This window comes from Barbus barbus (assembly GCF_936440315.1).
Source record: "Barbus barbus genome assembly, chromosome: 19".
Lineage (NCBI taxonomy): Eukaryota > Metazoa > Chordata > Actinopteri > Cypriniformes > Cyprinidae > Barbus > Barbus barbus.
Window position 1 is genome coordinate 30,114,940 of NC_136747.1, and position 27,958 is coordinate 30,142,897.

Sequence of the window (27,958 nt, forward strand, 5' to 3'; positions counted from 1 at the left end):
TGCTCTTTTCACACCTAAATAAAACAGCTAGATTAAAAAATATATAATACATGTTGATTACTTTTTCTAATGCTTCGTCATGAAACGGATGCAAAATCTTGTTCCATTGTATTTTAAATGTAGTTAGGACCATAAAGACATTTTCAAAATTAGTGTGTCATTTACCTCAAACGTTGCCTTTGATTTTTTTTTTAATTCATATTCTCTTCCCTCAGATGCTGTCAAGAGGTGGAACCCAAATACTCCAGACTCAGTCATTGATGCAGCGCTGGAGGAACACCTGAAGCATGCTCCAGGAAGAGGACAAAGAAAATAACAGTAAACATTTAGAGAAATGTAATGAAAGACACTAGAAATAGATACATATGTGTTAACCATGATCCTGTACTTTTATTTTCTTGATTAAATACTGGCTGCTTAACATTAATGTGACACTGTTAAAGAAAATGCCATTGCCACAGATTTAGAATGAACCACATTCAACTATTTTTATTTTCTTGTTTGGATAGTAGCTGTTTAACAAATGGAAGACATTTTTCAAAAATGTAATATTCACAATAAAATATGTTGTGCTTAAGTAGAACACTCTTCCTGTTTAAGTCCATAAATAATGTGTTATTGTTTGTGATGTACACGTGATTAAAAGACTGGACTGATTTTGGACCTTTTAACAACCTCAAGACATAATTTATTACCTTTCACGACTGTACAGAATGGGTGTGTGATTATTTTAGATGCAGGCTTATATACTTAAATTAATACACAAAATAGACATCCAGAAGATGACGCATTTGGACGTCCAGGGACGTGTAATTCACGGCCAGAAGACGTCGGTTCAGTTTTCATTTATGATATATTTTTCGACCATGATGACGTGTTTTCAGCGGTCATTAAACGTCCAAATGCTTGCTGGGTCTGAGCAGAGATAATGAGCTGAGAGTGAGACAGGAGAAAATGTACTTGTCTTTACTTTCATGCTTATTACAAAATGAAACTGAACAAAATGTTCTGTTTGTCGAGCTGTTTCCTGATAATAGACTTCTATGGGGGAGAAAACGCTTAACGTGATATTATTCACTTTATCTGAGGAATAAGAGCTCGTTGTTTTGACAGTAGTTAGTGTTTATTATAAGTAAGGTTTGACAGAAAGTTGGTGGATGTTTAGGTATATTAAAGCACGTCAGATGTCCCGTTTGGCAGAGCTGTGCTACACCAAGTGTACTGTTAGCAGTGGAGACTCGAGCTGGATCAGGTTGTTCTGTACTGTACTGTACTGACCCATACATACAATACAATATTGATTTCTGAAGCGCGCCTCCCAATTACGAGAAAGGACTTTGTCGAAAGATATAAAACATAACGAGGACTATAAAATATTACAGCAGCGACACGCAGGCAACCTTTGCATCTTGGTTTTTACAGTGAAAACACAGATTTAGGAAGGGAGTTACACATTAAACTGCATTTTCAACCAATGCATAAATTATACGCCCTGTTTATAGTTAGTTGTGCGAGTACATAACCCACCCTTGGAGCGCCGGACACACATCACATCAGGATGGACACGACCAGCATCGCCTCCAGCGCTCAGGAGCGGCCCAAATGGGACAATAAGATCCAGTACCTGCTGACATGCATCGGGTTCGCCGTGGGACTCGGGAACGTCTGGAGATTCCCCTACCTCTGCCAGATCTACGGAGGAGGTGACTGCATTATTAGAGGATGTGGATTTGAGTGCTTTTAGGTCAACTTCTGCGCTGAAAAATATTCAGTGTGTAGGATTTACTTTAAAACTATTTTCGATGGTAAATGTGACCCTGGAGCACAAAAGCAGTCTTAAGTCGCTGGGGTATATCTGTAGCAATAGCCAACAATACACTGTATGGGTCAAAATTATCCATTTTTATTTTATGCCAAAAATCATTAGATATTAAGATCATGTTCCATGGAGATATTTAGTAAATTTCTTACCATAAATTTAATAAAACTTCATTTTTGATTAGTAATATGCATAAGAACTTAATTTGAACAACTTTAAAGGAGATTTTCTCAATATTTCGATTTTTTTGCACCCTCAGATTCCAGATTTTCAAATATTGTCTTATCCTAACAAACCATATATTAATGGAAAGATTATTTATTCAGCTTTCAGATGATGTATAAATCTCAATTTCGAAAAATGTACCCTTATGACTGGTTTTGTGGTCCAGGGTCACAAATGTGACAATAATTACAAAGAAAATGGCAAACACATTGAATTATATTTTTATTAAAAATAAATTAAATAAAAAAAATAATAATAATACATAAACATATTTAAAAACAAAGACTAAAGACTAATAAAAATGTCAAAACCAAAAATTACTAAAACTTTAAAATGCACATGAAAACAGATCAAAATAAAAATATTAAAAACTGTAATAATTTGAAACTTACAATAAGCTCTTATTTGTTAACATTAGTTAATGCATTAACTTACAATAAGCAATATATTTACAACACTTTTCATTTTACATTAGTTAATAAAATCAACTGTTCATTGTTTGTTTATGTTCACAGTGCATTAACTCATGTTAACAGATTTAACTTCTGATTTCAAAAAAGCATTAAATACTGCAAAGAGCATCAATATTAATAAACACTGTATTGTTCATAGTTAGATCTACTCGTACAGTTAACAAATTAACCAAATACATTATGATTGTTGTTAAAAGTAATTACATTTCCTTCATGAATGTTCCTGAAGTCATTAAATAATAAATCAACTTCTTCATGGAGTTATAAAATAATAAATTGTTATAATTAAACTAATTAGGTAATAATCTAAATGATCGCAATAAATGCTCATGTCATTTCAATACTATTTACAGCTGTTCTATAAAAAGGATAATAAAACACTAACCCAGTTATTAAATTCCTAAGTGTTTTGCATTTCATTTATGCATTTAGCATATACAGAAATTTATGAATTTCATCCAAAGTAATAAGGAACAAAAGCAATTTGTCAAACAATCAACTATATTAATAAAATTCAATGCCAGGTTTATCACACAACTACATTAGCAAGAAGAAACACACAAGTTTGAGATCAGTATTTCAATATACAAATTTGCGGCTTGATCCTAATTAATATATAAAAATATAATAAAAATTTATATATACGATAAAAATAAAAATAAAATAAATAAAAATAAAATATAGCACAAACAAAAATCTAATTTTTTATATATATATATATATATATATATTGTTACGGGGTTGACGAGACGTGAGACGTGCGGATCCATTCGCAAGGCTTTATTATAAAACATGGTCAAGACAGGCAGGGTCAGGAGACAGCAAACAGGTATGGCAGAGGCAAGACAGAGCAATCCGTGGAACAAGCGAGGGTCGACGATCGGCGTACAATATCCAGACAGGGCAAGGCAAAGAGATAATCCAATAAACACGGGCAGGGTCAGACACGGCAAGATAAACAAGGCAAGACTCGGAAAACTAGGACTAGAAAACGCTTCGTAAGGTAGACGGGCTAACAATACTCGGCGGTGAGCAAGAGCAAGTCCCAGGCTTAAATAGAGTGATGGTGATTGTGAAATGGTGATCAGGTGTGGGCGAAATAGTGAACAGCTGTGCAAGTCGTCAGTGCAATGGATTGTGGGAAATTGAGTCCAGTGTGCTGTGTAGTGTGAAAAGTCCATGTGGTGAACGGGTGACCTCTGGTGGTGAATGAGTGGAAGTGCAAGCCAGGATTCGTGACATAGCCCCCCCCCAAGGAGCGGCTTCCAAATGCTCCTAAACAAACCAGGAGGGCGGTGGCGCGGAGGCGGAGCAGGGGGAGGGACGGAGGGCCAGGTCCTTGAGGACGTGGGAAGACCGGGGATAGAGGCAGAACCGGCAGAGCAGAAAACCAGGGCGGAGCCAGAGAACAGGTCAGGACCGACAGAGCAGAGGCCCACCAGGGCGGAGCAGACGGCACGGGAGCCCACCAGGGCGAAGTAGACGGGTCCGGAGCCCACCAGGGTGGAGCAGACGGGACCAGAGCCCACCAGGGCGGAGCAGACGGGACCAGAGCCCACCAGGGCGGAGCAGGCGAGACCAGAGCCCACCAGGGCGGAGCAGATGACCACCAGACCCGAGCATAAGACCACCACGGCGGGGCAGACAACCACCAGACCCGAGCAGAAGACCACCATGGCAGGGCAGAGGACCACCACAGGGAGGCAGACAGGGCAGGAACCCGTGACGGAGACTGGGATCTGGGCAGAATAAGGACAGACAACACCGAGAGAGCAGGGACAGACAACACTGAGAGAGTCCTTGTTGCAGGGCAGGACGGGACCAGATTCCACCTGGGCGGAGCAGGAGACCCCCAGAGCCAGACAGCTGACCACCACGGCAGAGTAGACGGAGCCGGAGCCCACCAGTGTGGCGTAGACTGGGCATAGTATCTCCACGGTAAAGCGGACTGGTCAGGAAGCCATGGCAGGATCAGGGATCTGGGGAGAACAGAGACAGACACCACAGGGAGAACAGAGACAGACAACACAGAGAGAGTCCCCATGGTCACAGGAGCCGTGACCGGGCAGGTCGAAGGTTCACAGACGGCCTCCATGGCCGTGATTGGCCAGGACGAGGATTCACAGACGGCCTCCTTGGCCGTGACAGGGCAGGGCGTGAGTTCACAGACGGCCTCTTTGGCCGTGACAGGACAGGGCGCGAGTTCACAGACGGCCTCTTTGGCCGTGACAGGACAGGGCGTGAGTTCACAGGCGGCCTCTTTGGCCGTGACAGGACAGGGCGTGAGTTCACAGGCGGCCTCTTTGGGGCGCTCTGGAGGAGCGGGCACTTGAGGGCGCTCTGGAGGAGCGGGTACTTGAGGGCGCTCTTGCAGCGCGGACACTTGAGGGCGCTCTTGCAGCGCGGACACTTGAGGGCGCTCTTGCAGCGCGGACACTTGAGGGTGCTCTTGCAGCGCGGACACTTGAGGGCGCTCTTGCAGCGCGGACACTTGAGGCTCGGGAACGGCACTCCTGGCCGTGACAGGGCAGACAGTGAGTACAGAAACGGCCTCCGTGGCCGTGACAGGGCAGACAGGGAGTTCAGGAACGACCTCCATGGCCGTGACAGGGCAGACCATGAGGTCAGGAGTAGGTGCCACCACTTCAGGAGGTTCTGCAGCGGAAGCCGCCACCTCTGGAGGCACTGGAGCAAACTCGTGGACAGAAGAGGCCTCAGCAGCACACTCGTGGACAGGAGAGGCCTCAGGAGCACAGTGTGCAGCCCACACACTCAAAATGGCAACCGCCATAACGGGAAGCACTGAGATCAGGGGAACAGTTTCTGTAACAGCCAAGGTTGAGGCCCTGGGAATGCCAGCTACTCGCACCGACATCAGTGGTGGGTCCATCACACTGGATATCATAACTCGAAGGACTGACCTTGAATCTGTGGTAACAGCCTCTGGCAGTTCGGCGTGAGCAGACTCTGGCTTGACGTGAGCAGACTCTGGCTTGACGTGAGCAGACTCTGGCTTGACGTGAGCAGACTCTGGCTTGACGTGAGCAGACTCTGGCTTGGCAGGCTTGACGTGAGCAGACTCTGGCTTGGCAGGCATGACGTGAGCAGACTCTGGCTTGGCAGGCATGACGTGAGCAGACTCTGGCTTGGCAGGCATGACGTGAGCAGACTCTGGCTTGGCAGGCATGACGTGAGCAGACTCTGGCTTGGCAGGCATGACGTGAGCAGACTCTGGCTTGGCAGGCATGACGTGAGCAGACTCTGGCTTGGCGGCGACGACGTGAAGGGGTGCTGTTGCTGCCGCCATTTTGTGAGTGAGTGAGGTGTCGCGTTCCTTCGCGACACCCACAGTAAAAGAGGAGCCCACACACAGTAAAGCATAGTCCATAAATTGACTGAGAGATGAGCGGGGACCCTCGCGGATTAACCTTGACCGGAGCGGCTGATTAATGCCCTCGCAAAAAAAATCTATAAGTGCATAGTCCGGCAGATCTGAAAAATAGGCGAGGTCTAAGTACTCCTGAATATAATCCTCGAGCGGTCGCGAGCCCTGCTCGAGGGTTAATAACAGTCGTGCACAGTCCATACCTGGCCAATGTCCTCTTGAAAAGCCGCTGGATCCTTGTGTGTCCGAGTATTCTGTTACGGGGTTGACGAGACGTGAGACGTGCGGATCCATTCGCAAGGCTTTATTATAAAACATGGTCAAGACAGGCAGGGTCAGGAGACAGCAAACAGGTATGGCAGAGGCAAGACAGAGCAATCCGTGGAACAAGCGAGGGTCGACGATCGGCGTACAATATCCAGACAGGGCAAGGCAAAGAGATAATCCAATAAACACGGGCAGGGTCAGACACGGCAAGATAAACAAGGCAAGACTCGGAAAACTAGGACTAGAAAACGCTTCGTAAGGTAGACGGGCTAACAATACTCGGCGGTGAGCAAGAGCAAGTCCCAGGCTTAAATAGAGTGATGGTGATTGTGAAATGGTGATCAGGTGTGGGCGAAATAGTGAACAGCTGTGCAAGTCGTCAGTGCAATGGATTGTGGGAAATTGAGTCCAGTGTGCTGTGTAGTGTGAAAAGTCCATGTGGTGAACGGGTGACCTCTGGTGGTGAATGAGTGGAAGTGCAAGCCAGGATTCGTGACATATATATATATATATATATATATATATATATATATATATAATACACACACACTTTATTGATGTATGATTAATTATATTTATTATTATATACTATATATTTTTATTTCATTTTTATTTTTTTTAAAAGCACCAACAATATTTGTAAAATACAATTCTGCATTTATTAGTAAACATATTAGGGGGAAAAATCAGATTTCACCAGTGTTTGGGGTTACTTTTTCAAGTAAGTAGTAAAGTAACATTAGTTACCTTTGCAAATGAGTAACACAAATTACTTTGTTTTACGCAATACTCTAAGTTACTTTTATCAAGTAACGCAATAATGCATTACTATCCATAAAAAATAACAATGTAACACGATAAGTTACTTTTTATATATATATATTATAAAATTCACACACATTTTTTTAACCCAAGTAACCCAATATTGTAATGCATTACATTGTTACTTTTTATGGAAAGTAACACAATAAGTGACTTTTTTATTGAGTAAAGCAACATTGTAATGCATTACTTCTAAAAGTAACTTTCCCCAACTCTGCGTCTGAGTATTTGACCAGTCAGATCTGGAGGTTGTTGTTTTGTTGTGTGTGTCTCAGGTGCGTTCCTGATCCCGTACCTGATCGCACTGGTCTTCGAGGGTCTGCCGCTGCTGTATCTGGAGCTGGCGATCGGTCAGAGTCTGAGGAAGGGCAGCATCGGCGTCTGGCACTCCATCTCTCCTCTGCTGGGAGGAGTCGGTGAGGGAAACACATTCAGCTGCATGTTACTCTCACACTGACATCCAGACAGAACCATGAATCAGTAAAACATCAGTAAAGTTCCTAAACTAACTTCGATGTTGGCTTGACAAAGCCTTGTTTGAAATAACTCAGAAAAGCTTCATGTTTGAAGATGCTATCATGATTTAACATGCATGTTATCATGTTTTAGCATGTTGCTAGCATGTTTTAGCACATTGATAACAATTTAATATGCTGTTAACATGTTTTAGGACATTGTTTAACATGTTCCTGACACGATTATTTGTTATTAACATGATTAGCATGTTGTTAACATGTTGTTATCATGTTTTAGCACATTGCTAGCATAATTTAGCATGTCGCTAACATGTTTAACATAATTAACATGTAGCCATGTTGCTAGCGTAATTAGCGTACTGTTGCATATTTGAACACATTGTTAACATGATTGGCATGTTTCTGACATGATTTGCCTGTTGATAACGTGATTAGAATATTGTTAGTTAACATCTTTTAATTTAATATGTCAATAGTATGATTTAACATATGTTAGTATGAGCATGTTGCTAACATGATTTAACACATTGCTAACATGTTTTAATATGATTTAATATGTTGCAAGCATGATTTAGCATGTTTAGGATAGTCATTAAGCTTTGCTGGTGGCGAACAGCTTAACACTGTACAAAAGTTTTCAAACCCTCAGTGAAAGTCTATTTGACTTTTGACTATTTGATGGCTTTGTCAAGCCCACATCCCAACATCAGCAGGCTTATTTTTTTTAGAGCTGTGAAACATGTTGAATTTTCTCTGAACAGATAAACATGGCTTTTATTCTCTGGTTGTTGTTTTCTGTGGCATTCTGTGATTTTCCGTGACTGAATGTTTGATGTGTTGTCAGATTGTATTCCTGCATATTTGGATTATTACCATATGATTGCGCTTGTGTTGGCAGGCGTGTCGTCGATGATCCTCTCGTTTTTGGTGGGTTTGTTTTATAACACCATCCTGGCCTGGGTTCTCTGGTATTTCTTCCACTCGTTTCAGGAGCCGCTGCCCTGGAGCCAATGCCCCATCAACGAGAACCACAACGGTACTGAGAGAAAAACACACCAGTGTTGTTTCATCACAATTAAGCTTGTTTGTTATGAGGTGGCCATTAATGCAATATAATGAAAATTAAGTGAAGGATGAGGTTCAGACAGGAAGTAAAGAAAATAAAAAAATCATAAAATCAGAATACTGTAAATCATAAAAGTAAAATAAAAAGAGAAAGCGAGAAAGAGAAGAGCAATTCTTACCAAACCTGTCAAGGCCTGTCGGCATGTCGCAGTCATAATTGATCAATAATTAATAAATAAATTCATAATTTATATAAATTAAATAAAACATACATATAAATAAATTTTGGAATAAATAAAAATACAGTAAATAAAATAAATACCAAAATATGAATAAAAATAAGATAAATAAAAATGTTAAAAGTTAAGAAAAATGCAAAAACAAGCTACAATAACATCTAAAAAGTACAAAGCAAATAAAAATATAAATTAAAAATGAATATAAATAAAAAATATATAAATGCAATAAAATTAGGAATATATAAAATATAGTAAATACAATTAAAATATATACAATATACTGTACATAAATATAAATAGATATAAAAATACTAATTAAATAAAACACATAAATAAATAAATACATAAAAATATAGTAAATAATATAAATACAAAAATATGAATAAAACAAATAAAAATATATATTAAAACAAAAGAAAAATGCACAAAAAATCTATATATATAAATGTGTATATATATCTATGTGTGTGTGTGTGCGTGTGTATATATATATATATATATATAAAGTAGCCTATATAAGCTACATACATTAAGAATAAACATATTATATAACAATATTTACTGATATTTGTTTTTCTCAAGTATCTGAGGTGTTGTTATCTGGGCCCGTGTGTTGTAGGTTATGTGGAGGAGTGTGTCGCCAGCACACCGGTCAACTATTTCTGGTACAGACAGACGCTGAACATCACGCCGGACATCGAGCAGAGCGGCTCGCTGCAGTGGTGGCTCGTCGTGTGTCTGGCCTCGGCCTGGAGCATCGTCTACGTCTGCTTCATACGGGGCATCGAGACCATCGGCAAGGTGACACCAACCAACCCAAAAACAACAGTCTTTACTGGGCTTTATCACGGGTTATGCGGTTTATTGTGTTTATAGTTAACCCTGAATTTGAATGCATTTGAAATCTTATACAATTTTTTAATTCAAGAATCATTACTTTATAAAACAGTCATAGCTTAATATTTTTCAAATAAACCCACACTGTATCTAATCAGCAATTTCTTATTATAAGTAAATGTGAAAAAATATAAAAGTTTTGAACGTTACCATGTTATTAAATTTGAGAAATTCTTTGAAATTTCAAATTACACATGAAACAGAGCGAAAAAAAAATGTAAAAAATACATATATTTCTGTCAATATTGATGAGAAATCTTATTTGAATATATCATTGTATGAAATTTATAAGAACACATAATCTGAGAATTATTAACCCCATTGGAATGAATGAAGATTAATTAAAATCTATTGAATTTATAACACGATTGCTCAGAAACAAATTTATGAAACCTACAAATTTATTTCTAACAAAACAAACATTATTCAAAGACTTAAAACAGGATTAAAGAATTTTACTTGCATAAAACATTTCAAAAAGTGATCAGTTTTTCATGCTGCAATGGTTCATCAATAGACAGATATTTACGCTCATTAACAAAATGTTGTCCAAAAGGGTGTAAGATTTAGGAAAAAGACTCAGTGTGTTACAAAAGTTTTTTGACGCTAATGTAACTTCATAGATTATTTTACAGAAGGCATTTTTGACACTAATGGTGCTCCATACAAACCCGGGTCAAAAATGACCCGAACACGAAACTAAAAACAAAACAAAAAAACTGTAAAAATTCAGAAAACGATGTGTATTTTTAGGTTCTTAGAGCATTTTCAGAGTTTCGTTCCCTTACTAAAAACTACGCTTTTTTTTTTTTTATGTATCTCTTCCAGAACACTGACTTGAATGCGCTGTGAGGGGCATTTTTTCAGAAATCAACTTAATATTTCATAATTTTGCTTCTCAAATAACTATCTGGACTTAAGAATGTTTTGATATTTATACTCTAAAACAAGGCAAAATTACTGAGGAAGAAATAACACATTGTTTTCATCTAATGGTGCTCCATACAAACCCGGGTCAAAAATGACCCAAACACGAAACAAGTTATCAAGTATCTCTGAAAGAAATAACTATAAAAAATCTGAAAAAAAAAAAAATAATGCTCTCAAATTATCTGCAGAGTTTCATTCCCTTACTAAAAAACTATGCATTGTTCTGAAGTGTTTCTCTGGACTGTGTTGCAGGCCGTGTACGTGACGGCCACGTTTCCATACCTGGTGTTGACCATCTTTATGGTGAGGGCCCTTACACTGCCCGGGGCCACAGACGGGCTTCTGTACCTCTTCACTCCAAACGTGAGCCCCCCCCCCACCTTCTCTCTCTCGCTCTCTCTCACACAGACACACACAGACACACACACACACACACGCTTGTTTTTGTGAAAAGTGGGTTCATCCCATAGGCGTAATGGTTTTTATACTGTACAAACTGTATGTGCTCTTGCCCTACACCAACCCTACACCTAAACTTAGCCCTCACAGGAGACTGTGCATTTCTACTTTCACCCCAAAAAACTCACTCTGTGTGATTTATAAGCGTTTTGAAAAGTGGGGACATGGGTCAATGTCCTGAAAAGTCACCTTCACCGTCATACCTGTGTCATTATACAAATTTATGTCCTCATTTGTCACGAAAATGCGCACACACACACACACAAACACTCATTTGACGTGATGTTGTGTGTGCAGTGGACGCTGCTGATGGACCCTCAGGTGTGGCTGGACGCTGCGACGCAGATCTTCTTCTCTCTGTCTCTGGCGTTCGGGGGACTCATCGCCTTCTCCAGCTACAACCCCAAAAAGTACAATCAATTTTGTTACAACTTCCAATGAGACCAATGATTCTTACATTTCACTTTCATCCTAATATTCTATTAGAATATTCTGTAACTTTGCAAAGAGGTTCATTTGTTAACATCAGTTAACAACATTAGTTAAAAGGAACTAACATTTAAACTTCTAAAGAATTTATTAATCTTAGTTAAATGTTAAAATCAGAGTTTGCATCTGTCAATATTATTTAATGGACCTGAACATGAAATAATAATGAACAGATGTATTTTTATGAACTAACATTAACAAATATTAATATTTATAAATAAATAAAAGAATACATAAATATAGTAAATAAAAATATAAATAAATACATTAAAAGTTCATTTAAATTATAAAGTTATAATTTCAATTATAAATATAAACATATATCGACTCAACAATATATATATTACAAATATTACATCAATTGCAAAACTATACACACTATATATATTATACATATTATTAGATAAACAGCAATACTCTTTAAAAAAAAGTATATACATATATTCATATTACAAAGTTCACAGAGACATAAATATATATTAAATATTTCTAATGAGGATTAACTTGTTTTTAAGGAAAGTGTTAAATAATTTGTAACACTGAATCACAAATTATTACATAAATTGCAATACAAAAAGAAAAACAAGAAATAAACTTCAATATTGAATCGGCAACAAAATACACATCATAATTCATTATCGTAATTCATTATTATTTCAAATGCATTATGGGCTGGATGAACAGTCTAAAATGCATTATAATCTTGCTTAAAGTGACTTATAATGCATTATGCAAATGAAAGGTGAATAATGCACATACAGTTAGGTCCATATATATTGGGACACAGGCACAATTTGTATTATTTTAGCTGTTGACCAAAACATACTCAAGTTACAGTTATATAATGGATCTGGGCTTCAAGTGCAGACTCTGAGCTTTAATTTGAGGGTGTTCTCCTCACAATTGGAGGAAAGGTTAAGGAGTTACAGCTCTTTAATATGTACCTCCCCCTTTTTCAATATCTCATAAGTAATTGGACAATTGACTCAAAAGCTGTTTCATGGACAGATGTGGACTATTCCTGCATTATTTCTCAGTTAAGCAGGTAAAAGCTCTGGAGTTGATTCTAAGTGTGTCATTTGTATTTGGAAGCTGTTGCTGTGAACCCATTCGTGCGGTCAAAGCATCTCTCCATACAAGAGAAACAGACAAGTGTTAGGCTTCAAAATCAAAAGAGATCCATCAGAGAGAGATCACAGGAACATTAGGAGCAGCCAAATCAACAGTTTGCTACATTCTGAGAAAAAAAGAACGCACTGGTAAGGAAAATTGAAGGACTGGAGAGAAGGATTGACAAACTGGAGCAATATGCAAGAATGGAGGATTTAATTATAACCGGACTGGAAACAAAACACCGGACGTATGCCAGTACAGTGGCCAGAGACAGAGACGGTGAAGACCTCCTGCCAGAGGAACTTCAAATGCTGGAAAAGCAAGTAATCAAGTTCTTTGAAAGCCAGAATATGATCATTCAGAGCGATAATGTTGTGGCCTGTCATACCCTTCCACGAAGGAATGGCGGAGCGAAGCCTGCAATAGTTGTTTGGTTTGTGAATCGGAAACATAAAGCCGAGTTACTGAGGCAGGCACAGAAGTTGAAGGGTATGTGGGTGTACCTGAATGAACATCTTACACAAAAGAATGCTGACATCGCTAGACGTGCACGCATTTTGAGGAAACAGAACAAGATACAAGCTACATGGACAAGAAATTGCAAAGTGATAATACGGCTAAATGGATCACCTTAAGAAGCCAAAGTATACGCAATAAGAAAACTCAAAGACCTTGATCAGTATGGATAAGTGAAGAGTGTTACGGAAAAACAGATCACCTTAAGAAGCCAAAGAACAAGAGAATGCTAAGAATTGGATCAGTATGGATAAGTGAAGACTGTGTGAAGGAATATTCATATGGACTTATAAGGATTATCGATATGAAGGAATTTTTGTTCCCATTTAGAGATGTTGATGATGGGGAGTTGGTCAATATTCAAATGGACTGTGTGTCTGACCACTTACAATGTCACTGTAAGTACGATCATTTAAATTTCAAATCCTTCAATCACGTGGATCATAAAATGTACGCGATTGAAAATGATATTGACCCGGAAAATCACTTTTTTAATGTTGAAAATAACAATTGTTGTGAGTATTATACAGAAGATAAATTTAATAGAAATGTGAATATGGAGGGGGCATTATCAATAATACATTTAACTGATTAAAAGTACGTCAGTGACTATAGAAAATCTTATGGAATGTGTAACTATAGAAATCGATATTGAAAGATCTGAAAATATAATGATCAGTTATGTGTATAGATCACCAGGAATTTGTACGGATACCTTTATGAATGAATTATTTGGTATGCTCGAGAAAGGGAATGAGAACAAAGTACAAATTATATGTGGAGAGTTCAATATTGATTTCACTGAATCCAAATGGAAATAAGAGAATAACAGATTTTACTGACACACTATATAGTAAAGGTCTATTTCCTGAGATTACAAAACCTAGTAGAATAACTAAAGATACTGCTACATTAATAGATAATATATATATATATATATAAATGAAATTGAAGGAAAAATAGGATTATTTATAAATGATATGACTGATCATTTTCCAGTTTTTGCAATATTTCAAAGATTATTTGATCAAATAAAAGGTAGTAGGATAAATAGATTTAAATTAATTCGATATAGAACACCAGAAATCATTTTTGCTCTCAGTGAGGACTCAAAGAATCAAAATTTATGCAAGTAAAGATCCTAATAGTGCTTATGATGCTTTTTTGTCCATATTAATCGAAAAATATGAAAAACATTGTTTGTTTAAGAGGATTGTAAAGAAGCAAAAAAATGAGGGTAAACCATGGATTACTAAGGGAATAGAGAAAGCATGTAAAAACAGAAATGCATTATACAGGAAATTTATAGCAACAAGAACTATACAAGCAGAAAATACAAGATATATAAAAATAAATTAAGTATTATAAGATTTAGTAAAAAGGACTATTATAATAAGTTATTGGACAAGCATAAGAATAATATAGAACCGACATACACTTCAAAATGTTGTAGAGCAAGTATTAAAGCTAGACTTTCTTTCTCGATCGTAGAATAGTTTAACTGATTTTTGTTAAACTTTCGCGAAAAATAACTCACTGGATGAGCTATTCCTTGTTCGTCTTCCTGCAAAAGAACAGCTCCAGCTCCAACATTACTTGCATCCACTTCAAGCTGAAAATAACGTTCATAGTTAGGAGCTTGGAGAACGGGTGAATTGCACAAAAGCGCTTTCACACTGTCGAACGCAAACTGACACTCACCATTCCCAAAAAGTTCTCGTTGGGTATTAGGAATAGGGAAATCTAAAATAGCCATCACCTTAGCTTCAACTGGACGAACTTGACCATGCCCCACCTCTTTGCCAAGATAAGTTACTGTCGCTGGACCAAATTCACCCTTGGCTAAATTAAGTGTTAATAAGGCTTTTGCAAAGCGCTCAAATACCATATGAAGTGACTTAATATGTTCACTCCAATCTTTGGAATAAACCACCAAATCATCCAAATAGGCACTACAATTTGGCACATAAGTTAAAATCATATTAACAAGCCTCTGAAACGTGGCCGGTGCATTTCAGAGTCCGAAAGCCATCGCAGTATACTGCAGAAATGAGTCGGGAGTAACGAAAGCTGCGATTTCAGAAGCTATAGAAGTAAGCAGGACCTTCCAATAGCCTTTTAGCATGTCTAACTTGCTTACAAACTGTGCAAAACCAACATTGTCAACTCAATCCTCCATTCGAGGAAGTGGATAGCTGTCAGGCACAGTAACTGCATTCACTTTCATAAAATCAGTGCAAAATCTAAAAGACCCATCCGACATTTTAGAACTAAAATACATGGTGTGCTCCAAGGACTACAATTTGGTGCGAGACCATTTTCCAACAAATAGTCAACCTCCTGACGCACTACTAACCCTGTACGCATGTTGTTTAATTGGTCGAGCATCTTTAACATCAATGTCATGGTGCAAAACATGTTGGCACATCCTTAAACAAGCATTCAAACTCTGAAATAAGCTGAATAAGATCATTTTTTTGATGTTCCTTCAAATTCTTAAAATACGAGGTAAGATCTTTTAAAATTTCAGAATTCATTAATCTCACAGTAGCTTGAGGAACATTCAGAAAAATTACTCCATCATCTTCAGAATTTGAATCAGTTACAGGTGTCATCTCTGTTACTGCTGCAACTAACAGGAGATTCGACAACGTTAACAGCGTTCGTCTCAGATGAAACTCTAACATGATAAAGTTTCAACATGTTCACATGACAGATACGCATCTTACGTTTTCTGTCAGGAGTACCGATCACATAATTTGTTTCGTTAATTTTCTCTTTCACCTCATAAGGACCAAAGAAACGAGCAGAAAGTGAAGATCCTGGAACTGGTAACAAATACGAGAACAGAGTCTCCAGGCATAAAAGAGCGTGTAACAGCCTTTCTGTCAAAGTTACGTTTCATTCCTTGTTGTGCATTAACCAGAGATTCTTTAGCTAACGAACAAGCTTTATTCAAGCGGTCTCAGAATTTTATCACGTAGTCTAGTACATTTGTTTCTGCACCGACATCATTTTCTAAAATTTTGTGTTTCAAAACCTTCAAAGGACCACATACCTGGTGTCCAAATACCAGCTTAAACGCATTGGACATAAAATTTGTACCTTGGTCACTTTACACTATTTCAGGCAAACCAAATGTCGATAAAAACTTCACCAGTGCTTTCACAATGCTCGGTGCGGTAATTTTTCTTAGAGGAATCGCCTCTGGGAACCTAGTAGACAAGCACATCACAGTAAATAAAAATTGATTACCACTCGTAGTTTTTGGCAAAGGGCCAACACAGTCCATTAATACGTGTTCAAATGGAACTACTAGCGCAGGGATTGGTTTCAACGGAACAGGTGGAATAACCTGATTTGGTTTTCCCACAACTTGACATGTGTGACAAGAAGGACAATAGCAAACTACATCTTTTCTCATTCCTGGCCAAAGAAAATGCTTCAAGATCCGAGTATAAGTTTTCCTAACTCCGAGATGTCCTGAAAGCGGATGATCATACGCTAAACATAGCACATGTGGTCGATATAAAACAGGAACCACAATCTGTTAAGAAACATCCCAATCAGAATCCTGCTTTGGTGATACACACCACTTTCGAAGCAACACGCCCTTGTCAATAAAATAAGCATTCTGCTTAGTCTTAGCCAGATCAGAAGATACAACGGAGTTAAAAGCGGTGATGAGAGTTTCATCCTCTTTTTGTGCAGAAATGAGTTTCTCTCGTGACACTTTTAAAATCAGCGAATCTGAATCAGTCAACATTTCTTGAGATTGATCCATTTTCTTTTGTTCAAGCACTTCAAAAGCAAGTTCTTTCTCTCCACTAACTACAGCAGGAAAGAATGAGTCACTCAACTCCACCTCGGTAACCGCGGTAACCGCGCACACAGGAAAGACATGAGGATAAATTTCGCCAACCTCATTTTTCACACAAACTTCTGGTTTGTCCAAGACCTCCAACAAGGGCATAACTTTCCCTCCAGCCAAGTCATTTCCCAATATGAAATCAACTCCTTTCACAGGCAACGAAGCACAAACAGCAACTCGAACAAACCCAGTACACAAATCACTTTGCAAATGCACATTATGCAAAGGCACTTTTACACATGCCATCTCAATACCTTGTACAATTACACTGGAGCTACATGAAGTTTCATCAGAAAACTGCAACTTATTCTCCACCACAAAAGATTGCATCGAACCAGTATCCCGAAGCATCGTCATTTCTTTTTGCTCGTTAGCATCTCCAGAAAAAGAATTAGACCTTTAAGAATAAACGGTCGATACGTTTCTTCAACTTCATCACCAGAATAAACAACAGCAGTAGTTTTAAAAGTTTTTACAAAGCCTACTGACTTCGATGGTAATTGTTGTTTTCGTTTCAACAATGAACAATCCACAACAATGTGTCCTCTTTTATGACAATAAAAACACTCGAGATCCTCTTTAGCTCGCGGTGGATTAACTTTTGAGTGCACAAAATGCACTCCAGGCAAACAATTTTTAAATTCTTCAAGTAAAATTAGCTCACGCAACGAATTAAAATCAATCGCTTTGTTTGCTGCACACTACTTATCAAAGAGGGTACTTTTATCTCAAGCAAATTCCACAAACGTCTGGCTAGAAGTTTTCTTATAAGCTCTGAACTTCTGCCTATATGCTTCAGGGACCAACTCATATGCACGAAGTATGGCAGACTTTACAGAATCATACTTCAGACTCTCCTCAACAGACAATGTAGAATAAACTTCCAAAGCCTTGCCTACCAATTTACTTTGAAGTAACAATGACCAAACTTCACTAGGCCAACGAAGTGATGTAGCAATGTGTGATGTAGCTCACGTCAAAGTTGGAGTGGGATGACTCAACCACCGGAGGAACGGCCGATAAAGGAGCTGGGCCTGGCCGTATGGCAGGCTCTCTAGCAGCCTTCGTTGCATCAAGTTCGAGCTGGCGCAGCCTCACCTGCGTCTCAGCCTCGATTTCCAATTTGCGTATCTGCAAACGTAGATCAATTTCTGCCCAATGTGTCTGAGTACGCTCCTGTGCATCATAATGGAGACGAGCCAAGCGAACTTTCAGTCGCGCATCATCTCTAGAATCGAAAGAAAGAGGAGATAATGGGTCAAACGGTGGCAAGCCAGCTTTCGCATCCGCTTCGGCCTCCACCTCCACTTCAACGTTAGTTATGCCACTGCCCACATCTCCCAAATTAAAAGAAGCCACTGCCACGTCACTAGGACTCAACAGACCGGCAGTTTCATCCATCACAACTCTTGACGCCAGAAGAACATTTTGCTCAACTAACGGATTTATTATTCTACTCTTTATCTCGGCCTTACGATTCTGTCTATTTATTGTCAAATTAAAATGGTCAGCTATCACAAATAAATGCGGTTTCCGACACAAGTTAAGCTGTTCCAACAAAGGACTTTCAGGTGCACCGCGAATGTGACTACCTTCCAAAAAAAAGCGTTACTCACTGCCTTTTAATACATTTCACAACCACTCACATCAGCAACTAGAATTGCCACCACCCTAACATCTCTCAACACATCAATCTATTTCAAGACGTAGAATAATTAACAATTACTCTTTCCTGAACGGGGAAAAATCAATTAAATTAAATGATCCCAGACCAGCCCCCATTTAATGTTACGCCTCTGATGTAAATGTAGTCTAGGGTTTGAAAGAGGTAACATTAAGATGACATATTAAAGAAATAAACCAGGGAAATAGATGGCAATGGTACACGTGACACAAATTACACCTCAAGAAAAGTTTATTGTTCCCAAGAAATCAGTAGTTAAACAAACAAGACAAGTTAAAGTGGCGCTTAAATCATAAAATAAAAATAATAAAAGAATCCCTAACTAATTCCCAAATCCCCTAAACTATTAAAATAAAGATATAAAAGAAACAAAAATTTATTCAACGCAAAAGCGTCATAAACTACACTAAATATACAAAGCAAAACATACAGGAAAAGCACACACGAATAAACTAATGTGTCTAATACATCAAAGATCTCTACGTGCAGGTATGTAGGTCACGTGACTTACTAAACTCTTCCACTCCTTCCTTGTCTTCCAAACCAGCCACAAGCTGACAAAAGCTAGCCATTAACAAAGGAGGTGGTGACTAAAACATTAACAAGATCATTACCAAAACCATTAAAGCTCAGAAACTCCACCAACTAAAGTGAGCCAAACAAAGAGTACAACACACACATTCCTCGGATGCACACAACAATCACAATCCCAAAGCTGAACCTTTTAAACCTCTCGGACGAGAACGTGATTGGCAAGAGAAACATGTCGTCATAGTTGACTAATGATGAATGACAGCAAAGATGGCCAATAGAATCCAAGGAAGGCGGTACCTAAGAGCATGAGTGTAAGAACAGCAAAAAGACAAAAGGAAATAACATGCAGCACAAAAGGTCTCAGACCGTAACAAGTTAATGTACAAAGTTTATAATAATTTACTTCCAAATTGTATTCAGAGTCTGTTCAAAATAAGAGAAAGTCAGTATAATTTAAGAGGACTGTATATGTTTAAAAAAGTAAGGACAAGAACTAATGCAAAAAGTAGGTGTTTATCTATTAAAGGGGTAAATCTATGGAATAAATGTGATAAGGAACTAAAAATATGTAATTCACTTTGCCAATTTAAGAAAATGTATAAAAACAAGGTGATAAATAATTATATGACTCAGTATCAATAAATTGTGGTTGTATTGTTTAAAAAGAAAAATCAAGTAATCTGTAAGCTGGAGTGTGTATTTTTATGTTTGATTGATTGAGCTGCATTTCAGTCGCTGAAGACAAAACTAAAGACAGAAAGAGCCACAAACAAACAACAACTGAAGTCAGCCGCAGTAAAGCATCACAAAGAAGAAGCCCAGTCTCTGCTGATGACCATGAGCGCCAGACTTAAGACAGTCATCGCCTGCAAAGGATTCTCAACAGAATATTCAAAATTAACATTTTATTTATGATTACGCAGGGGGACTGTGTATAAAATGGTTGTAATCCTAAGAATTTTATGTTATATTTTTATTCAACCCCTTGAATTAAAGCTTAATGTCTGCACTTCAATCACATCTTGATTGTTATATTTCAAATCCATTGTATAAAGTCAAAAGCATGTAAACTAACGAATACTTCGGGACCTGACTGTGTGTGTTTCAGGAATGACTGTGAACGGGACGCTCTGGTTGTTGGGATCATTAACAGCGCCACGTCTCTCTACGCTTCCATCCCCATCTTCGCCATCCTGGGCTTCAAAGCCACGAGCAACTTCAACTCCTGCATTAACAGGTGAAGCACAGCAAACCCAACCCGTGCCTTTATTATGCACGAACACACACGCACTATAAGGGCTATAATGAGAGGATTTTTATGTGTTTCATTCCGCTGCAGTAACATCCTGGATCTGACCAACGCTTTTGACGTCGCCGAAAAAAACATCACGATCGAGAACTACGAGAGCTGGTTAACATATCTGAACACAACAGATCCGGACAAAGTCTCCAGTCTGAACCTCAAACACTGCGACCTCCAGAGCTTTCTGGACCAGGTAAACGATCGCTCTCGAAATCATAAACGGCACAGAAAAACAGCAGGCTCTGTCATGTGTGCTTGAAAGTCAACTGAGCTGTTATCTGAATCATAAAGCAGCTCAGGTTCACTTTCTGTATTATATTTACTTATTTGGCTTGTAAACCTCTTTAGAACAGGAAACTGTGATGGATTTTATTTTTCAGGATGATTAGATAGAAAGAACAGCATTTATTAAATCTTTTGTATCATTATAAATGTACAAGGTTTAATGCAACCTTGATGAATAAAAGCATTAATTTCAGTACGTGCCTTGGTCTTGAAAATTTAAATTGATTAATATTTTGATTTTAAAAAATGAATAATGTTAAATTACTTGGGGAAAAAAGTGAACATTTCAAAATCCAAAAAAAAAAAATTTTTTTTTTAATGTAAATAAAATTAAAAATATATGGAAAAAAAAAATTATAAAACAAATAAATAATACTAGAACTGCTAAATTAACATCCGCTCAAAACAAAAGGCTGGTGGTCTTAAAAGTACTTAAACATAAATAATAAATAAAATAATGAATACAAAATAATTAATAAATAATTTTTGAATGATAACAAATCTAATACAAAAATCTAAATGACAAATTAAACTTTAATTAACAAAAAAAATGTAAAATTATTTTACCAAAAACTAAATGTTAAAATGCAAAAAAATTAAAAATAATACAAAAATCTAAATTACAAATTAAAGTTTAATTAACTTTTTTTTTATCATTTGACTAACAGCAAAGTAAAAAATGCAAAAAGACAAAAAACAAATGTAAATTGAAAATTACTAGCTTGAATAAAAACAAAAATACAAAAATAATTAACTAAAATGCTAAATTAACTACAATTATATTCAAGATTACAAGACTTTTTTTCTTAAAACTAGGAGCTCTAATTAAAGCTGATCGTGTGCAGTGGATGTATTTATGGAACCAAAAGAGCCGTCTGAAATGTACAATCACACTCTATATATCTGTGTCTGACGGCTGTCTCTTACCCAGAGTGCTTCAGGAACGGGGCTGGCATTCATCGTGTTCACGGAGGCGGTGATCGAGATGCCGGGCTCGCAGGTGTGGGCCGTGCTCTTCTTCGTCATGCTCTTCAGTCTGGGTCTGTCCTCCATGTTCGGTAATCTGGAGGGCGTCCTGACGCCGCTGCTGGACCTGCACCTGGTGCCCAAGTGGATGCCCAAAGAGCTCTTCACAGGTAAACACACACCCAAAAAAAAGTTACTTTTAAAAGTAATGCATTATAATATCGCGTTACTCCCTAAACAAGTAACTTTGCGTTACTTAGCTACTTTTTGACTTTACGTTAGTTACTTTTTATGGAAAGTAATGCATTACGTTATGTTTTAAATGTGGGCAGGGCTTGCATATTTGTTTTTAATTAGTGCTGTCAAACGATTAATCGCCTCCGAAATAAAAGTTTTTGTTTACATAATATGTGTGTGTGTACTGTGCAGATTTATTATGTATATATAAATACACACACATGCATGTATATATTTAAGAAAAATATGTTATGTTTATATATTAAATATATTTATGTCTAATATAAGAATATAAATCTATAAATGTATATACATGTTATTTTTAAAAATATATATAATATAAATATATATATATATAATATATATAATATATAAAAATGGGATTAAATACATCAATCATATTTGTCTTATTTAACATCTAATTATTGCAGGTTTGAATAATATTCTCAGTTTGCATTTGACTGTTTTTATTGATTTTGAGGAACACTGAATCTGTTTTTGAGTAAATGCATGTTGATATTTAGTCTAGAACTACAGTAAGATCATGTTGATATTTAGTCTAGAACTACAGTAAGATCATGTAGATATTTAGTCTAGAACTACAGTAAGATCATGTAGATATTTAGTCTAGAACTACAGTAAGATCATGTTGATATTTAGTCTAGAACTACAGTAAGATCATGTAGATGTTTAGTCTAGAACTACAGTAAGATCATGTTGATATTTAGTCTAGAACTACAGTAAGATCATGTAGATGTTTAGTCTAGAACTACAGTAAGATCATGTAGATGTTTAGTCTAGATCTACAGTAAGATCATGTAGATGTTTAGTCTAAAACTACAGTAAGATCATGTAGATATTTAGTCTAGAACTACAGTAAGATCATGTAGATATTTAGTCTAGAACTACAGTAAGATCATGTAGATATTTAGTCTAGAACTACAGTAAGATCATGTAGATGTTTAGTCTAAAACTACAGTAAGATCATGTAGATATTTAGTCTAGAACTACAGTAAGATCATGTAGATATTTAGTCTAGAACTACAGTAAGATAGTAAGATCATGTTGATATTTAGTCTAGAACTACAGTAAGATCATGTAGATATTTAGTCTAGAACTACAGTAAGATCATGTAGATATTTAGTCTAGAGCTACAGTAAGATCATGTAGATATTTAGTCTAGAACTACAGTAAGATCATGTAGATATTTAGTCTAGAACTACAGTAAGATCATGTAGATATTTAGTCTAGAACTACAGTAAGATCATGTAGATATTTAGTCTAGATCTACAGTAAGATCATGTAGATATTTAGTCTAGAACTACAGTAAGATCATGTGGATATTTAGTCTAGAACTACAGTAAGATCATGTGGATATTTAGTCTAGAACTACAGTAAGATCATGTTGATATTTAGTCTAGAACTACAGTAAGATCATGTAGATATTTAGTCTAGAACTACAGTAAGATCATGTAGATATTTAGTCTAGAACTACAGTAAGATCATGTAGATATTTAGTCTAGATCTACAGTAAGATCATGTAGATGTTTAGTCTAGATCTACAGTAAGATCATGTTGATATTTAGTCTAGAACTACAGTAAGATCATGTAGATGTTTAGTCTAGAACTACAGTAAGATCATGTAGATGTTTAGTCTAGAACTACAGTAAGATCATGTAGATGTTTAGTCTAGAACTACAGTAAGATCATGTTGATATTTAGTCTAGAACTACAGTAAGATCATGTAGATGTTTAGTCTAGAACTACAGTAAGATCATGTAGATGTTTAGTCTAGAACTACAGTAAGATCATGTAGATGTTTAGTCTAGATCTACAGTAAGATCATGTAGATGTTTAGTCTAGAACTACAGTAAGATCATGTAGATGTTTAGTCTAGAACTACAGTAAGATCATGTAGATATTTAGTCTAGAACTACAGTAAGATCATGTAGATATTTAACAACGCTCTGCACTTACTCCTGATTTCTCTCAACACCAGAGCTGTCACTCAATACATCACAAACACAGGAACTGGAGTTACTCATCTGAAAAATAACTCAGATATTTGCTTCTAAATTAAAAAGTAATGCATTACTTTACTAGTTACTTAAAGTCATCTGATTGCGTAACTCACTTGTAATGTGTTACCCCCAACACTGCTCTGGCTCCAGGTCTGATTTGTGTGCTGAACTTCCTCGTGGCGCTGATCTTCACGCTGGGATCTGGCAACTACTGGCTGGAGATCTTCAACAGTTACGTGGGCTCCGTCCCGCTCCTCGTCATCGCCTTCTGCGAGATCATCGGCGTCGTCGTCTTCTACGGGATGGACCGGTCCGTAAACTCACTCAATACAACACAATCTGACAGATTAAAGCCAGATTGCTCAAAAGCAAACATGCACATAAACAATTTTCAAGCAGTTCATTAGAGCAGCGTTTGTGAGCTTATGAAAATACCTAATCATTAATAAAACCCTAAAATATAAATAAATTAAAACGAAACACTAACATTTAAATGAATCATAAAAAAAATCTAAAATAATTTTCAATTAAAAAAACACTCAAATGTTAAAAACACTGAATATTACATTTAAAGGAATCATTTTAAAATATAAACAATCAAAATAAAACACATTTAAAATTAAATTGTTAAAAAGTAAAATTAAAATACCAAACACCAAAATTTTTTTAAAAAGTAAAAATTTAAATATAGATGTTAAATTAAAATGAATAATAAAATAAAATATAAATGTAAAATAAAATAAACAATTTTAAAAACAAATTAAAACCCTTGCTAAAAATTTATTAAATCATTAAAAATAAAAATATGAAGAGTTAAAAATATAATATAAATTTTATATTATTTTTTATATATTTAAAAAAATATAGTAATTAAATTTAGTTTTTAAAAAAACTAAAATTAAAATATAAAATTAAAACAAATATCAAAGTAATAGAAACTTAAAACAAAACAAAAAATACTAAAAATGTAAAAATATATATAATTTTAAAACAATCAACATAAAACCTACTAAAAATCAAATCATAAAAAATCATTTAAAAACGATCAAAAAACACTACTTGATGAAATCATAAAAATGTATAAAAAATAATCATTAATATTAAAATGAAACTTTCTACAAATTAAATTATTTGTTTATCAGCATGTCACATGAGCATGTTATGAGAATAAATTATTGAAATATGAACTTAAAATCGTCACGTTTGGCTGACAAAAACTGTTTGTGAATAAGTATGAGATGGTGATGGAGAGAGATGAATGGAATAAACATCAGTGATTGTGCAGAAGACTGAGCGCCGGCTGCTTGTGTTTCAGGTTCAGTGATGATATCGAGAGCATGACGGGCCGCCGGCCGAACCTGTTCTGGCGTGTGTGCTGGATGGGCATCAGTCCCATCATGCTGCTGGTGGTTCTGGTGGCGTACGTCGTGATCCAGGTCCAGAAACACCCCACATATGCCGCCTGGAACCCAGAATACGTGAGTCTGAAGCACATCCACACACAACACAACCAATAACACCCAGCATCCTTACAGTATAACACAAGGCCGTAACCATGTCTTGAAGTTGCACTCATAAGTTTACATACCCCTTGCAGAATGTGCCAAATGTTAATAATTGAAACAAAATAAGAGGGATCATGAAAATCACATGTTATTGTTTATTTAATACTGTCCTGAATAAGCGATTTCATATAAAAGATGTTTACATATACTCCACATACACTGCCACAGCCATATCACCCTGCAGCCCAAGACCGGTTGCCCACTGAAGCTAAGCAGGGTTGAGCTGGTCAGTACCTGGATAGGAGACCTCCTGGGAAAACTAGGTTGCTGTTGGAAGAGGTGTTAGTGAGGCCAGCAGGGGGTGCTCACCCTGTGGTCTGTGTGGGTCCTAAGTAGGGGTGTAACCCCGGTGTCCTGGACAAATTCCCTCCACTGGCCCTGGTCTATCATGGCCTCCTAATAATCCCCATACACTTGATTGGCTCTATCACTCTCTCCTCTCCACCTGTATCTGGTGTGTGGTGAGTGCACTGGCGCCGCTGTACTGTGGCTGCCGTCACATCATCCAAGTGGATGCTGCACACTGGTGGTGGTTGAGGAGAGACCCCCCCACATGATTGTAAAGCGCTTTGGGTTTACAACAATACGCATTAAAGCGCTATATAAATGCATCATTCATTCATTCACAAGACAAAATAATAACTGAATTAATAAAAAACAGGAAACTTTTGAACAGGATGACTGTGTAAATTCTTCTCATTTTGAATAACGATCATATTTTTTTCATTTAGTACTTTACTTCAGACGCTACATACATGTTTCCCAGAAGACAAAAGTACAATTTACCCTGATCATCCATTTTAAAAAGTGTACACCCCCGTCCCTTAATGCATTGTGTTGTCTTCTTGAGCATCAGTAGATGTTTTCACCTTATATAATAGTTATGCATGAGTCCCTCAGTTATCCTCAGTGTGAACAGATGGATCCCAAAATCATACAGTCATTGTTGGAAAGGGTTCAAATACACAAAAATGCTGGAAAACCAAAGAATTTGTGGGAGCTGGGGGATTTTTCTGAAGAACAGCAGACAGTTGAACTGTTCAGGACTCATGAACAACTATCACTAAACACAGAAAAACAGTCGTGGATCATCCAGGAAACGACATATTATTAAGATTCAAGTGTGAACTTTTGATTGGGGTCATTTTTCTAAATTCGGTTATTTTTCTCTTGTGGAGTACATGTAAACATCTTTTATGTGAAATATCTTATTCAGATCAGTACTAAATAAAAAATAACATGCATTTTGTATGATCCCTCTTATTTTGGAAAAATAAGTAACATTTTGCAGATTCTGAAAGAGGGATGTAAACTTTTGACCTCAACTGTGAGTATATATGTATATATATATATATATATATACACGTGTGTGTGCTCATAAGTTTACATACCACTTGCAGAATGTGCAAAATGTTAATAATTGAAACAAAATAAGAGGGATCATTCAAAATGCATGTAATTTTTTATTTAGTACTGACCTAAGATATTTCACACGTTTACATGTAGTCCACAAGAGAAAATAATAGTTGAATTTATAAAAAATTACCCTTTTCAAAAGTTTACATCCCCTTGATTCTTAATACTGTGTTGTTCCCTGAATGATCCACAGCTGTGTTTGTTTGTTTAGTGATAGTTGTTCATGAGTCCCTTGTTTGTCCTGAACAGTTAAACTGTCTGCTGTTCTTCAGAAAAATCCTTCAGCTCCCACAAATTCTTTGGTTTTCCAGCATTTTTGTGTATTTGAACCCTTTCCAACAATGAGTGTGATTTTGAGATTCATCTTTTCACACTGAGGACAACTGAGGGACTCATATGCAGCTATTACAGAAGGTTCAAACACTCACTGATGCTCCAGAAGCAAAAAACATGCATTAAGAGCCGGGGCGTGAAAACTTTTGAGCAGAATGGAGAAGTGTAGCTACATTTTTCTTATTTTGCCTAAATATCGGGGGTTTTTTTTCATTTAGCACTGCCCTTCAGAGGCTACAAAAGATAGTTACATGTCTCCCAGAAGACAAAAGTAAAATTTACCCTGATCTTCAAATTCAAAAGTTTATAACACATGCTTGTTACGGTGCAGGAAGACTTCCCGGAGTCGGAGGTGAAGCCGTACTCGAACTGGGTGTTTGCCATCTGTGTGCTGCTAAGCTTCGTTCCCGTTCTCTCCATCCCCATCGTGGCCATTTACAGACTGATCCGACGGCAAACACGGCCGCAGACCGGCAGCAATCTCCCAAACCCCTACGACAACCATGCCTTCAGCACCGAGAGCTTCAAAGCACTGTAGAGACGCTTCCCATCATTCCCTGCTGGAAAC

General features: G+C 37.2%; 1 protein-coding gene across 1 annotated transcript; it reads left to right on the plus strand.

Moving 5' to 3' along the window:
• Positions 1-1,558: 1,558 nt before the first annotated feature.
• LOC306885832 (sodium-dependent neutral amino acid transporter B(0)AT1-like) lies at positions 1,559-27,928 on the plus strand (the record flags this gene model as incomplete). The annotated part of the gene is made up of 12 exons (XM_079442611.1): positions 1,559-1,703; positions 7,267-7,407; positions 8,366-8,503; positions 9,391-9,572; positions 10,851-10,961; positions 11,355-11,467; positions 20,373-20,501; positions 20,604-20,760; positions 21,784-21,988; positions 24,227-24,386; positions 25,392-25,554; positions 27,722-27,928. The coding sequence occupies 12 exons, from the start codon at positions 1,559-1,561 to the stop codon at positions 27,926-27,928; spliced, it is 1,851 nt and encodes a 616-aa protein (XP_079298737.1).
• Positions 27,929-27,958: the final 30 nt, after the last annotated feature.